We start from the raw sequence: 13,951 nt of genomic DNA, 5'->3' as shown, positions 1-13,951 counted from the left end.
CTACTGCACAATTCCTACCAAACTTGGGTGCTGAAGCTACATCACCTGTTACAGCTTGTTTCACTAATAAAGTAACTGGTTGCATAATACATGGAATTGGTTACTGAAGAAAGTAATTGAATTACAGTAAGTGTTACAGAGTAAAAAGAATAACCAATCAATTACAAAACTACAAAAAAGCAATTGATTACAAGTATTAATTTGTCTGGTCGTACAGCTGTTATTCACAGTGTTCTCTGGAGTCCTGCTCCAGTGTGACAACTTTATTCTCTGTGGTCTAGAGGCTACTTGACCACTCCACTGAGCTAATTTACCATTATAAAGAATAATGTATTTTACGCTCATCTCAAGTTAACACTACTTGAGTCCTGCAGATCTCTCTGCAATCTCACTCATGAAGCAGGAACTATTACAAAGTTATAGTAGTTTTATCCCTTTTCCCTATTCCCCTGACATAGAGGCAGCATGCTATCAAGTTGCATAATAAAGTTTTTCCATTCTACACTTTGGATATTTGAATGCACATTTTTGTACTTGCTTCCTTGTCTGAAACACTACAAAAATTCAGTGTATCTCTTCTCTCTGTTGTTTGCCAGGTACAGGAAAAACATGCCATAAATTGTTCACCAAACAAATCAACAGATCTCGTATCTACTGCCAGAAATCACTGCTGCATGCTGCTGTGGTTTGCAAGGAAATGGAATTCTAGAGCACAGGTTAAATGACAGTTCAGACATCATTGAGACCTACGCTACTGTAAAAGCAAATAAAGGTTACTCGCTCAACGCGTGTCACAGTGCACATACCACCCCCTTGATTACTTCTATGACTCATTGCAATGAACACTTTGTGCAACATTTTCCTTTACTAATTTATTTCTGCTCTGGAATGATTGAGCTGCCTATGTAAGCATCTACAGACAATTGCGCAGATGGACACAGTGCAGACCATGCCATCGCCTTTACAACCTCTAACTGTGATCACAATAGATTCTTGGTGGCTGATGACTGCAGAATTGAAACAGAGTCGGGCCCTGAACAGCACATGCCAACTTGTACAACTTCCTTTGCCATGAAGCCTTCCACATAGTGCAGGCAGCAACTTAACCAAGGCATTCATGACATACTTACAACAACATTCACACATTCTTCAGCATCTGCATCAGACCAGGTGTTGCACTATGAAAGTATAGACAGGGATTTATAGCAGGCAGTCGATTTGTCACATAGCTGCTCTTTTTCCCCAGTAACACCACCTCTGATTCTTTGTGACTATGGATGCTTACACAAAGTGCAGAGTTTGCCACTAAAGCACTGCATAAAATAACATAGATATCCTACCAAAAACAGTAGAGGCTGACACACTATAACAATCACAGATACGGCAGCAAGACATGGCCATAAATTTCTCACATGGGAAAGCTGCTATTTAGCAAGCTTGATCACACAATGGAATTGGTAGAAACATTCCACAATAGGCAAGCTCACTGTTCCCATAAGGCACAGAAGAACATTATTGCCTCCATCTATGGAAAAGGTTTGTATTATGGTTTAGCGCAATTTACATGTGTACACCCATACAAGAGTATTGACATGAAAGCATTGCACACTTCATTTGGAAGCACTAGAACATGCTATCCAAATAAGCTCAGCAATGCAGCAAGCACTAATGCCAAAAAGATATAAAAAAATACAAAAATACATACATTCACTCACATAAGGACAAATTATGTAACAGAAAAAGGCAGGAAAAGGCTTGGTTATTGCACAACGCTTCAAAGCACATTTGCTCTGTCACAACACCACTGCCCCCGAACAAGTTGCATTCTTTTTAGTCTTTGGACACCGCGAGAGTGACGCATTTTCACAAGTGAAACTATTTTAGTTTAAATATGTTTACCCTCTGCATACGTTGGAGCACTGTAAACTGCTGTGAGTAATGTTTGGATAAGAAAGTTCAATATAAATATGCAAGTGATGATATACTAACAGTGGCCAACTTATTTTGTGCTCAAAAGCCGTTACAATTTTTTCCCACCTCCTAGCTTCATTTGCAAGAAATAATAAAATTAAGAACATTAACCAAAGCCAAGCTCTCACTGCAATAAAAAAAAATCTGGTTCTGACACCCCGAATAGTACTCCCCTGAGCAAGAGATCATTCAAAAACATCTATACAGCATTTGAGGCATAAAAAGTAATACAATGGCTCTACACTGTTTACTGCACTATGCTGCAACTTTTCCTAGAACACTTGACATTTTTCTGAAGCTGTAAACGCAACTATGAAAGGCTTACTTAGCTGCTGTCAACAAAAGCCGCTTGTCTAGATAAATAAAAATCTTTGGAATGCAACGTCTCACAGAACGAATATATCTTAAGGCACAGTTATACTGAAAAAATTTGTATGGATTTGAGCATTTTGGTAGCTGAACACTACACGTGGATGTATGTGCGAAGTAAAAGGAAGTAATGTGCTACCCGTGACCTATGATGTCCACTGACTAATGCTGTGCTGCCACAATATATTGGTAGAAAAAAAGGCACCACTGCACACACATATCCTACAAAACACGTAAAAACAATGCCACCAAGGAAGTTCATATCAGATATAGTCCGATTGGCAGAAAAAAAATTTGGAACTGCCCCCAGCATATTTGAACTGTTGAGCAAATCAGAACTCGCTACGAGCATCACTTGGATCTTCAGGTTCTTGAGCATTCTTTTTTAGTCGCCGTGATTTCAAGTTGGAGAGGACTTCATATGCCTTCTGAATCTCAATAAACTTCTCTTGAGCTTCCAGCTTTTTACCATATTCTTTAAAGCGATCAGGGTGCCACTGGCGAGCCAGCTTGCGATAAGCTGCTGTGATGACTTCTTGAGAGGCACTCGGTTCAACACCAAGAACCTAGAAATTGCAGCAGAGAATATTTAGTGACATAACATTTTTCACTATATATATATATACATATATATATATATATATATATATATATATATATATATATATTCGAACATAGTCTTGCGAGTAGTTTGTGCTAACAAAAAGAAATTGGAAAAGAATTTAAAATTGTATTACAAATAGTAAGACCTGGCTTGCCAAGGGGGCTTGTCATAAGAGCGATGCTACTATAGTGACGGGCCCCGTCACCGTAAAGCAGCAACTACGGTGAGGGGGCCCGTCGCCGTAGTGATATCATAAAAGTTAGGGGACCCGTCAGCGCAGTAAAATCCAAAAAATGAGGGGGCCCGTCATTGTAGTCTAATGGTAAAAACGAGGGGGCCCATTACCGTAAATTTGTAGTCGTTTTAGACACTTCCATCGTACGGCTTTGGTGGCGTAGGCATAGACGCGCAGGGTTCCTCATCAGGGGGGGCAAAGGTTCATTGCAGCGCCCCCCCACCCTACTAAGTCAATGTATGGGGCAGATTTTGCCCCCCCCCCCCTCTTAAGTGACTGTACGGGGCAGATTTTGCCCCCCCCTCCTCTCAGGTGATTAGGGGGGGGGCAGCCGCCCCCCCTGCCCCCCCTGTGTGCACGCCTATGGGCGTAGGGGTCAGCACGCTTTTCAAGAAACGGTAGTGCTGCAAGTCGTCAGATCAGTCCCTGTTTTCTGAACTTGTTTCACATGTGTCGCTGCATAGACAGGACATATGGCCTGATGCCAAACGTAGTGCAGGTCAACGTAAAATATGTTCCAACCCTGAGGGCTGTGTATTCGGACAGTACATCTCAATAAGTTCCAAAACTACAATACACGTGTAACTAATTTCGGGACTACTTCGCCTGAAATCATACACGCAGACTTCATGTGATGAAATCGGCCCCTTTAAACAAGGAGATATGAACGTCGCTTTCGTCCTATCATTGTGTGCGATTGCGATACAAACGTCATTGGACAAGCGAACTCTCCACGATGCGGTACATACTCGTACGGTACATACTCGTATAATCCTGGAGGCGCTTTTCCCACGGTATCAAGGTGTCTTCCGTATGGTTCTCGTCAATTCAAACGCGAATGCGCTGAAGACGCGTGACCGGTCGTCTCGCGGCTTCTATGTTGCAAGTGTGGGCTGGAGCAGCTGCGGACTTGGGTAAACCTCAAGGTGTGACCGAGTCGATGAACCGAATACGCAAGAATGAACGTGCGTCAAGCAGCGTGGCTAAATCCTACGCTGAGGGGAGGGAGCCGTAGCGAGCCTGAACGCCGTGACCTCGCGCAGAAGTAAATAACAAAAACAATTAAAACTGCTCCAATCACTTCAGTAAGAGCACCGACAGCACTGCTATGAGCGCTGTTATGACAGGCCACCTCATTATTAAGACATCATTACGGCTGTATTGACTCGATGCGGTAGTGTCTGCGCGCTTTTAATATGGTGGTGAAAACTTATTATCTGCAGCATTGCTGCGGAGATTGCGGTGGAGGGAGCTCAGACCAGGGCTCCGCTGCGGCTGCTACTCTGCGAGGCCGTTCAGTCAGCTGGACTCAGCTGATCGTCCAGGTTCTCGCTGGCCAGCGGTTCCTCCCATCGCTCCACTGTGGAATGTTGTCCGACGCGATTACCTTTTAAAAATAAGTAACATTACTTAAACAATATTGAAAACAGAATAAAAAAAGAAAAATTTACTTGGTGAGCGCGATTCGAATTGAGGACGATCTCCAACAACGCATCACGCATTGTCCGCTGCACCTCGAAATCCAAACCACCACAGCCAACAACATGATTATTTTTTTTTTTAAAGAAAAATTACGGCTCCTTCAGAGCAGCAATGTTAATGTTGAGGCATCACCCTGAAAAAAAACTGACAATACAGGGATTGATCTGATGACCTGCAGCACTACCGCTTTTTGAACAGCACGCTCACCCACTACGCCAGCAAAGCCGCAGCACAGTAGCGTTGGTAGCGTCTAAAACGATTACAAATTTATGGTGACGGGCCCCCTCATTTTTACCATTTCACTGCAGTGACGGGTCCCCTCATTTTTACCATTTTACTGCTCTGACGGGTCCCCTCACATTTACGATATCACTACGCTGACGGGCCCCGTCACCGTAGTGACTGCTTTACAGTGACGGCGCCTGTCACTATAGTTGCGTCGCTATTATGACGGGCCCCCTCACTATTACGATTTACACTACGCTGACAGGCCCCGTCACTTTTACGATGGTACTGTGCTGACGGGCCCAGTCACCGTAGTCAGTGCCATAGCTTTAACATATTCAAAAGAACTGATCGACCATCCCAAATGGCAAGAAAAATGATGAAATTCATATTCCACTGATTTTCCTGAATGGTAGTAACTAAATGCACCAGTACTTAAAATTCCAGTAGGCTTCCTTACAGGCCTCAAGGCAGGAGCAGTAAAAGTAATTGCACACGAAACCGATCAAACGTGTCATGTGTTTCAGTATTTTTACATAGTAGTTGCAATGTTAGTATCCTACAAGACACACAATATGAATCTATTATACATTTTTTATTCAACCCCATTATGTAGAAGAAAACCACATTTTCCACAAATATTTTGCATATTTCTGGCCACAACACAAGTGGTTTAAGATGGAAAATTGATACACAGATACATATGGTAAAAGTTGCTTATACCAAACTAGCCTATTTGCACAGTTAACAGGAAGTTTGATTAGTTTAACAATTAAGCATCAGCAGCCATACAGAATAATGAAATAATGGTGACGAGTGCCAAAATGGATTTGGTGCCTACTGCACTAAATTAAATGGGCAGTACAAAAAGTATGCAAACCTTGTAACTGTAAGCCGATTAAAACTGGCCAGAAATTGGGACATTTATCAACCTTCAATACTGCCCCTCTCTCAGTCTATGCATTGAATTCAAATGCTTTTAACAGCAAAGCTGTTATAGCTGGCCGTAAAATGTCCATGGTCACCAGAAAACTATCATCATCATGGGTATGTGCCACAGAAATTGGGCAAATCCCACTAATCACCAGTGATTCACTAAAAATTAAGAAGGCAACAGTTAGCCCAAGAAATGGCTGCGAAGCGACGGTGGCCAGACATAAAAAGATAAAAAGACACAGAAACAGAGAGAGAAATAAAAAGAGATAGAAAGAAAGCAATAGAAAGGAGAAAAATATACAGAAATAAAGGAAATAAATACATAAAAGTATAGAAAGACATAGAAAGACATAGAAAGAGATTGAAAGAAACAGGCACAAAAGAGAGATAGCAAGAACAGAGAACAAGACAGAAAGAGAAAGAAAAAGAGAAATGAAGAGAAACAAAGAAAGACAGAGAAAGAAGCAGAGAGAGAGAGAAAGTGAAGAGAGAAAATAAAGACAGAAAGAGCGAGAAAGCGAAATAGAGAGAGAAATAAATAAATAGATACAAAAAAATAGACCAAAGAAACAGAGAGAAAGAAGAAAGCTAGAAATAAAAGAGAAACAAGGAAGGCCGCCCAGCTGCACCCTTCCTTCAGGCTTGGCACCACTAGTGCGAGGCTGCCATAAATTTTTTCTATTGAAAAAAAAATTCGTAATCTGTAATGAAAGTGAAAACAGCAGCTGTGAGCAAGCCATCACTTGCAAATCGTGCACTCGCCACTTGAGTGTTCTTCGCTTCAAAAAAAGTTGGACCCTTTGGGGCATATTCTTGTCACACAACAATAATTTTCATCTGGCTTGCTTGCGTTTTCCATTTTGAAAGTTGGTGCTCACTACTTCCCTGTCAAGAATGCTCTGTCATGCTGATAGGGTGCACACCGTGCATGGCATTAAAGCACGAAAAGGCATGCAAGATAGATGACAATTATTGTTGTGTGGAAACATGCACCCAAAGGGTGAAAAATGCTTTTTGAGTGTTCTACACTGCTTGCCCACTATCTGTCAGTCATCCTTGAATGTGCAGGACTGTTTGGTGTACAACTTACACAACACCATTGCACTGCACTCTACACTCTGTAACACACTCCATTTCCCGCTGCCTCCTTTTGTCCACTGGTGAGCGCAAGAATCACCAAGATGTCTCATTGCATGTAACAAAGGCTAAAACAGCTAGCACTATAAAAGGCTTCGTGGTAAATTTATTTAGAATGATGAAACACACTAAAACATAATCACTGAAAATTGGCAATATGGAAAGTGCAAAACAGCACCAATTACCTTTTATCTTCACCATAAGAATGCCACTGCTACCAATAAAGCTCTTGTGAATTAGGTTACCACTATCACACAAATTTTAAGTACACTCACCTTAATGGCATTGGCTTCTCCTTGAGGATCAAGAGCCGTCATAAAGAGCCGCCAGAGTTCACTCCATCCCTGCTGTCGTACTTGGTTGTACATAGCCAAAATGACGCTTTTGAAGTCCTGCCACAGTGGGCTGCTAAAGAAGTGCCGAATGGAGTCGCGGCACTTGACCTCAGTGCCATCATTGTCAGTCATGCTACAGTTGAAGTACAGCCATGAGGCCCACATGGAGCTGTAGAGCAGGCCACACGTGATGAACACTACCAGCCGTTTACGCAATGGCTTGGCAGGCTGTGGCTGAAGGCGCCATGTTTTAGCATAATTTTTGAAGAAGTAGCTGGAAGCCAGGCTGGTCCAAAAGACGCTGTGTGTGCTGAAGAAGTAGAGAGGGTATGTCAAGTATGCTCCCAACAATGGCATCTTGAAATTGCCTTTCTGTTCCCCTATGTTCCCGACCAAGTGGACACCTGGCAAGAAAGCCAGAACAAATTCCAATTAAACATAGTCTAAACAGCGAAACACACAGTAGTTCGCAATAAATGGCATCAGCAGGAACAGCTTACGAGATACAGATGCAAGAGATCTAAACAGCAACAAAATGTTTTCCCTTTTCGAGAATAACAATGCAGAGCATGTGGGCTCCAGTAGTAAGTTCCAATACTACAAAGTATGCTCCTGTTTATCACAAACTGCATCTTTCCAAAAATGAGGAAAGATTATTTGCTCAGAATTAAGGACATAGGATTACCTTTCTTACCAGAGGTCATGTTACAAATAACAGTGCAAAAGGCCAGTAGCTATGCATCTCCATTATTGCTTTCTTTATTGCCACAAATTTGTCCATTTTGAGTGCTTTTATGTTCTGTTTTATTCCAGGATGAATTAGTTCCATCATATACAGCGATGCATAAAGGTGTAGCCCAATCATTGCTCTTTTGAACAGAACTAAAAGCAAAAAATAATTGCTTGAGAATTTTTTCAGAATTCTTATATGAAATTAGCAAGCCTCAAGAGCCTCAAGATACATGGATTAAAATCATGTATCAGATTTTTACTAATACCAGTGTCACACAGTCACTTTAGATTGCAATCAAGCCTGATCCAGACCAAACTTCTTGATCGTGATTGGTTCCTTTACAGAAGCTGCAGAAGGGAGCCAATCACAGCTGAGAGGTTTTATACCGACTGGGCTTAATCGTGAACAGCAGTGCATCGTGTGACACCGATATTAATGTACTGCGTAAAAACAAATCTCAACCATACATGCTTGCTCTGTATTTTCAACTTCTAAAGCTTAGACCCCACAATAAAGATGTGCATACTTAATTGGTGGCATAAATACTAGCCACAATGATGTCAATGCTATTCAGGAAAGCCATCGCTTCATAAATGTGGAAAATATTCAGTCTATTGCACAAGGTATTTTTTCTTTAGCTTTTTCTTTTACTACTGTTTTTAGGCTCTTGAAGAAATGTATGTCAGATTGGGAAACCTCTACAAGCCTCCTCAGACTCAATTATCATGCTCAAACAGCTTGTTCCTGTAAGCAAGCTGGCCTATTCATGCACCTTGAACTGATGCTGAAGCATTCATGTGCTTTATACAGTACTTGTGCTGTATTGAACAGAAATATAGTGTTGTAAAATATTTTAGCGTAATGAATAATGGAATTAGCACGGGCAGTGTCTCAAAAGTCAAGATATCGGACAGCTAGTCAAGCTACTGCAGTAGGGCTATCTAAAATTGCCTGTGTGCTCTTGTGCGAATGAAAATTCAAGATGATGAGAAGTACTTATAGGAATAAGTTGCACATACACTGTTGACTGCATTAGTAGTCATTTATCAGAAGAGGCACACTTCAAAAATTATAGCCTAGAAATATAAGCATTGCATCCACAAAGGTGGGAAATAGATCAATTAGCTATCCAGGCTAATGAGTTAATCCTTTAATCTAGATTAATATTTTAATTATTCAATTCGGGTCATGCCACAGGACCAACCAGCTAAGTGTTGGTACCTCTGCTTTGCTTGCTCAGGAGGAAAGAAGGGAATACAAATACTGCAACTTAGTGATTCTATATCTCTTAGGAAAGAAGCAACCCATTATTGCAGCATTTCGAGACAGCGAAGGGGAAAATGAAATACCACAGCAGCGCGTCTTCAGTGCAACTTAGCGTGACTATTGAAAAGGCAAGGAACTTTCTACTGCCAGACAATGAAAATTTTGGAGACTCTTTGTCAATGCAGACAGACCATTTATGCAATGGAGTGATATTGATATGCATTTGATAAATCTGCTCACACAAAGTGCCCCTGATGTGTCATTAAATACAACTATCAAAGCAAAATGTATGGTTTACTTTAACACAGAGGCTGTATAAGGCTAGTGTTCAATGTCTTTTTCATGTCCATGCATGAACAATAAAAAAAAATGAACGTGGGCCAATCCCCGAGATAGTGTAATACCGGGCCAACTCACAGCGAAGGTGATGCAGGCTTCAAGCACTCCACCCCCATTAATAATAATAATAATAATAATAATAATAATAATAATAATAATAATAATAATAATAATAATAATAATGTCATAAATAAGTAATGATGTATATGCATCAGAATACGACCCCTGTGATCATTGTTGCAGATTCCAATGTGGACTCGATGAGGGTGGCAACGTGGGTTTGTTGGTATTGCATCCTACTTGATGGTAGCATAAGCGAAATGACAGGGACAACAGAAATGGCATGCTGTGGTGATGAGTCGAGTATACCCTTTCTGTTGTCCCCGTCATTCAGATTGTGCAACCATCAAGTAGGATCCAATGCAGACATTTTAAAACCATACAAGAAATAGTTCACTCGGTCTGTGCAAGAAAAATTTGCTTTTAAGTGCTGCACCAATCCAAGTCACTCAACTACTCAAGAAATGTCGTGTACAGATTTAACTTTCTAAGGATCTTTCTAACCTTCTAACCAAACCAATCAGTGTATATCACAGAAAGTGAAAAGCTATCGCCACTACTAAATGACAAAAATTAATACATATACCCTTATCTAAGCCTGTGTCATGTGCTACAGCTTCACTGATCATCCACCTCCACAAAGTAAAATGGCTACTCAATTTTTTTTTTCTCAAGGTACATGTACATAAAATGCAGTTTTACGTATGAAATCAACCGGTCCAATTGTATGATTAGTTAAGTGACTATGAATTTCTGATTATTTGGCTTTAGATCATTTGACAATGCTGGGCTATAGTATCCACTGATTGTTAAGGCCCACAATTGCTAGAAATTGTACTCCTTGTCGACGTCAACGACACACACAAGCATTCAATTTTGAAAATCTGTAGCATTTTTACTACACTAGAAAAACAAGGGCCAAGACCATTGGCTAAGATTCTAAGCAATACGCTGATTGTGCTACTTGTGATTATCACATGCTTAGGTTGCCGGAGACACCAGGAAAGAATAAAGTTCACTCATAGCTTGTTAATAGGAGGCATAAATTTAAAAAAAATAATTTCTGCAGTTTTAAGAGCAAAAATCTCTATATGCTTTTAAGCAACCCCCCTCCCTCAAAAAGTTTAGTTTGTATTCATATATACACTATAACGAGAGAAACAATAGACAACGCCCGTACGTTGGGCTGGCTGTTCTTATTCTGCCCTTCGTCTTTCTCTTCCTCGTGCTGGTCAAGCACGAGGACCCAAGCTAGGCTGCTGCTCATAGTCATGACAACACACACAAATGTGACACACATATCCCCCCCTCCCTAAAAAAATAAAATCTTCGCTACGCCCCTGCATTGCGTGCGCATTAATTTGGCCGAAGTGGGAGGTATTACCAGAGTTCCTTACTATGACGTGCCTCATAATCAGATTCTTGTTTTGGCAGGCAAAACGTGAGAATTTTTATTCATTTTAATCGGTCATTAAAACAACACTAGCTTCTAGGCAGTCTTTACAAGAATTTGTTGGCCCGACTTAGGTAAAGCTATTTGACCAGACTCACCACATTTGCCATCTATTTGAAAGAACATTTGCTGTCGCACACTATTCCGATGAACACAGCACAGCAAATGCCCCTCATGATGCCCTGTTCCTATGTTTCATTAATGTCAGCACCAGTTGAGTGAAAGTAGCTTTCTTCATTTACAAGCTCCTCGGTTGTCAGGACATGCACTTATGAATGACACTACTCACATGTCTCATAAATCAATTTATGAATGGACTGACACTACTCACATGTATCACACAAATAAATTTATGAAATGGATTTTACAAACACAAACACTTTATGCATGTTTTACATTGTTTAGAAACAGGAACACATTCGACTTCTTAAATTTTTGTATTCAGTTCAAATAGGAAGTTTCACTGTTTGAACAGCTCAATTTATTGGCTTTCTCTTGTACACACTTTTATGTTTGTATTTCTTACATCATCCCATGTACTAGATGGTCGCATTGTTAATTCTTTTCACTGCACTGACATGCATGCACTTGTATGCTGCTCCTGAATGATGTAACACTTCACAGGGCCAAGAATGTCAACCTACTTTCTTTTTTTCTGGTGGTACTTTCCTTAATTGGCTAGAACAAATCAAAACATTCCATCTCATGTTCGTGCGACAGTGCTCATCTGACGTGTGTTAGACCTATTTATTGTATCAAGCTCACTTAACATACTTTGCTTGTCACAAGATGACCAAGTAAAATGACGTTCAGGTTATCACTGGATATGAGAAAAAGCTATTTAGCTTGCAGCCAGCGATTCAAACGCATTCTTTAGAAAGTCATATCTCCCGCTAGCTTTGCGCACACGTATGCCGCTCACTAGTTTAATGAACAAAATGCTAAACATAAACGGTACTTACCAATTGCCACAGCCAATGGCACTGGCAGAGCAGCAAAAGCCATGTACTCTTCAGGAACGTACTCCGTCGGTATGGCGTACAAAATCATGTAACCGAGGGCGTCTGAAACAATCATTTGCCCTATAGACCTAACAGTACTTGATGGCGGCTTCGCATGCTTGCGTATTTTTTCCTTCAACTTGTCGACAGTCTCTGGATCTCCATTGGCGTATTTGACATAATATGGAATCCGCCAAATATCTCTGATCCAGCCAAGGCCGAAGTAACCACCCAATGTCATCAACCACACAAGAGCTTGCCGGTCGCGACCAAGGTAGAAATGATGTGCGCCTAGCGCACCCAACGTAAGCCATAACAAATATGTAACGCACAGGCTTTTCGCCATCAGTACATACGCGCACTTGCACCAACGCGAACGAACTATGAACACGTTTCAAACTGATGAGCACACGTTTCACTGGAGTGTAGTCAATTTACGTATCTGTCACTGTGCCGGCGCAAGGGCAACTTCTCGCAATCTAGGTATCGGCAAAAGTCTGCGTAATCATGTGCAAATCGCGCGCGCACTCCGTCATACGGCTCACATAAGCGCGCCTTCGCTGGCAACGGGCTTCTGGTGCTTCTGGCACACGTCGAATACGGCAGCAGACTGAATGAGGGAGAAAGTATGTAGGCAGATAATACACGCTGCGCAGGTAGAAGAAAGTAGTTAGCTGCTGCCGCCGTGCGGCTACAGTGAAAGAAATTCAATAAGTGGCATGGTGGCATGTTGAGGCGCCGCTCGCTCGAACAACGCCTGCTCGAACGGAAGTCCCTAGAAAATGCGCAGCACGGTTCACCATTCTAGTACACTGTAGCGCAAGAGAAGACACGGGACAAAGAGACCAACGAAGACGAGCACTGTCCTCCCTCAAACTTTGCTAAAGTCCTTAGATTTTGTCTCGTAAAGTCTAGGGACTTGAGCAAGACCTGCGACAGTGGATGCCTGCGACGCTTTGGCCACTTTGGCTTACTGCCCTACAGTTGCTTTGTAAGGGGCGTAGACAGGATTTTTTTAGGGGCGAAGCTCCTTAAGGCGGCACCCGTTCGTCCCTCGTAGTCGTAGTCGTAGTCCGTAACCAGTCTTACGCTTTGACCTCCAAGGTGGTGCCGGTGGGAGATTTTTCCTGTGCGTTGTTGAACAATAAAAAATTCGCAGCGGTAGCTAAAAGCCGACTTCTTCTGTCTCTCATTCCCATTAGCAGCCATTCTTTACCTCCAAGGTAGTGCCTGGTGAGATTTCTCCTGTGCGTGATTAAACAATAAAAATTTTGTTCAAAACGCCGTTTATTGATGAAATAAACCAACGAAAGACGCCAGATGTTTTGTAAAAGCAAAACGGAAGAACGCCAGATGTTTCTAAAGCAAAAGGAAAAGACGCCAGCTGCTTAACGAAAGACGCCAGATGTTTTCTAAAGCAATGGTTTTCTAAACAATGAAAATTCGCAGCGTACATGTAAAATTAAAGTGAGCTGAAAGTCGTCATAACTCATCGAACCTTTAGTATAAACGCGCCCTATCTCACGTCGGTGATGATGTACTGGGCAGAATTCACGGAAGATTCACGGTTTACCGATGAACCTCCGCAGCTTCGCCCACTCATCATCATTCACTCCGTGGATATGCTGTGATTTTTTTTTTTCAGGGAGGGGGGTTGAACCTACTTTCGGTATATTCGTGCGTGCGTTTCTTTGTGTACGTGTATATACATATATACTGTATACACGTGCAACATTGAATAATTTCGTGGGTTTTGACCCCCCCCCCTCCCTCCGCCCCTCTTTGCTACGCCCAAGGAGGTTAAA

At 41.7% G+C, this 13,951-nt stretch overlaps 1 protein-coding gene across 1 annotated transcript; it reads right to left on the bottom strand.

Moving 5' to 3' along the window:
• Positions 1-854: 854 nt before the first annotated feature.
• On the bottom strand, positions 855-12,741 carry LOC119379351 (dnaJ homolog subfamily C member 22). The gene is made up of 3 exons (XM_037648650.2): positions 12,108-12,741; positions 7,235-7,698; positions 855-2,906 (listed from the first exon to the last, which is right to left on the bottom strand). The coding sequence occupies exons 1-3, from the start codon at positions 12,490-12,492 to the stop codon at positions 2,673-2,675; spliced, it is 1,083 nt and encodes a 360-aa protein (XP_037504578.1). The 5' UTR covers positions 12,493-12,741; the 3' UTR covers positions 855-2,672.
• Positions 12,742-13,951: the final 1,210 nt, after the last annotated feature.

This window comes from Rhipicephalus sanguineus, chromosome 1, assembly GCF_013339695.2.
Source record: "Rhipicephalus sanguineus isolate Rsan-2018 chromosome 1, BIME_Rsan_1.4, whole genome shotgun sequence".
Taxonomy (NCBI): domain Eukaryota; kingdom Metazoa; phylum Arthropoda; class Arachnida; order Ixodida; family Ixodidae; genus Rhipicephalus; species Rhipicephalus sanguineus.
The sequence above is the reverse complement of the archived record's forward strand: the minus strand, read 5'-3'. Positions and strand labels throughout refer to the sequence as shown.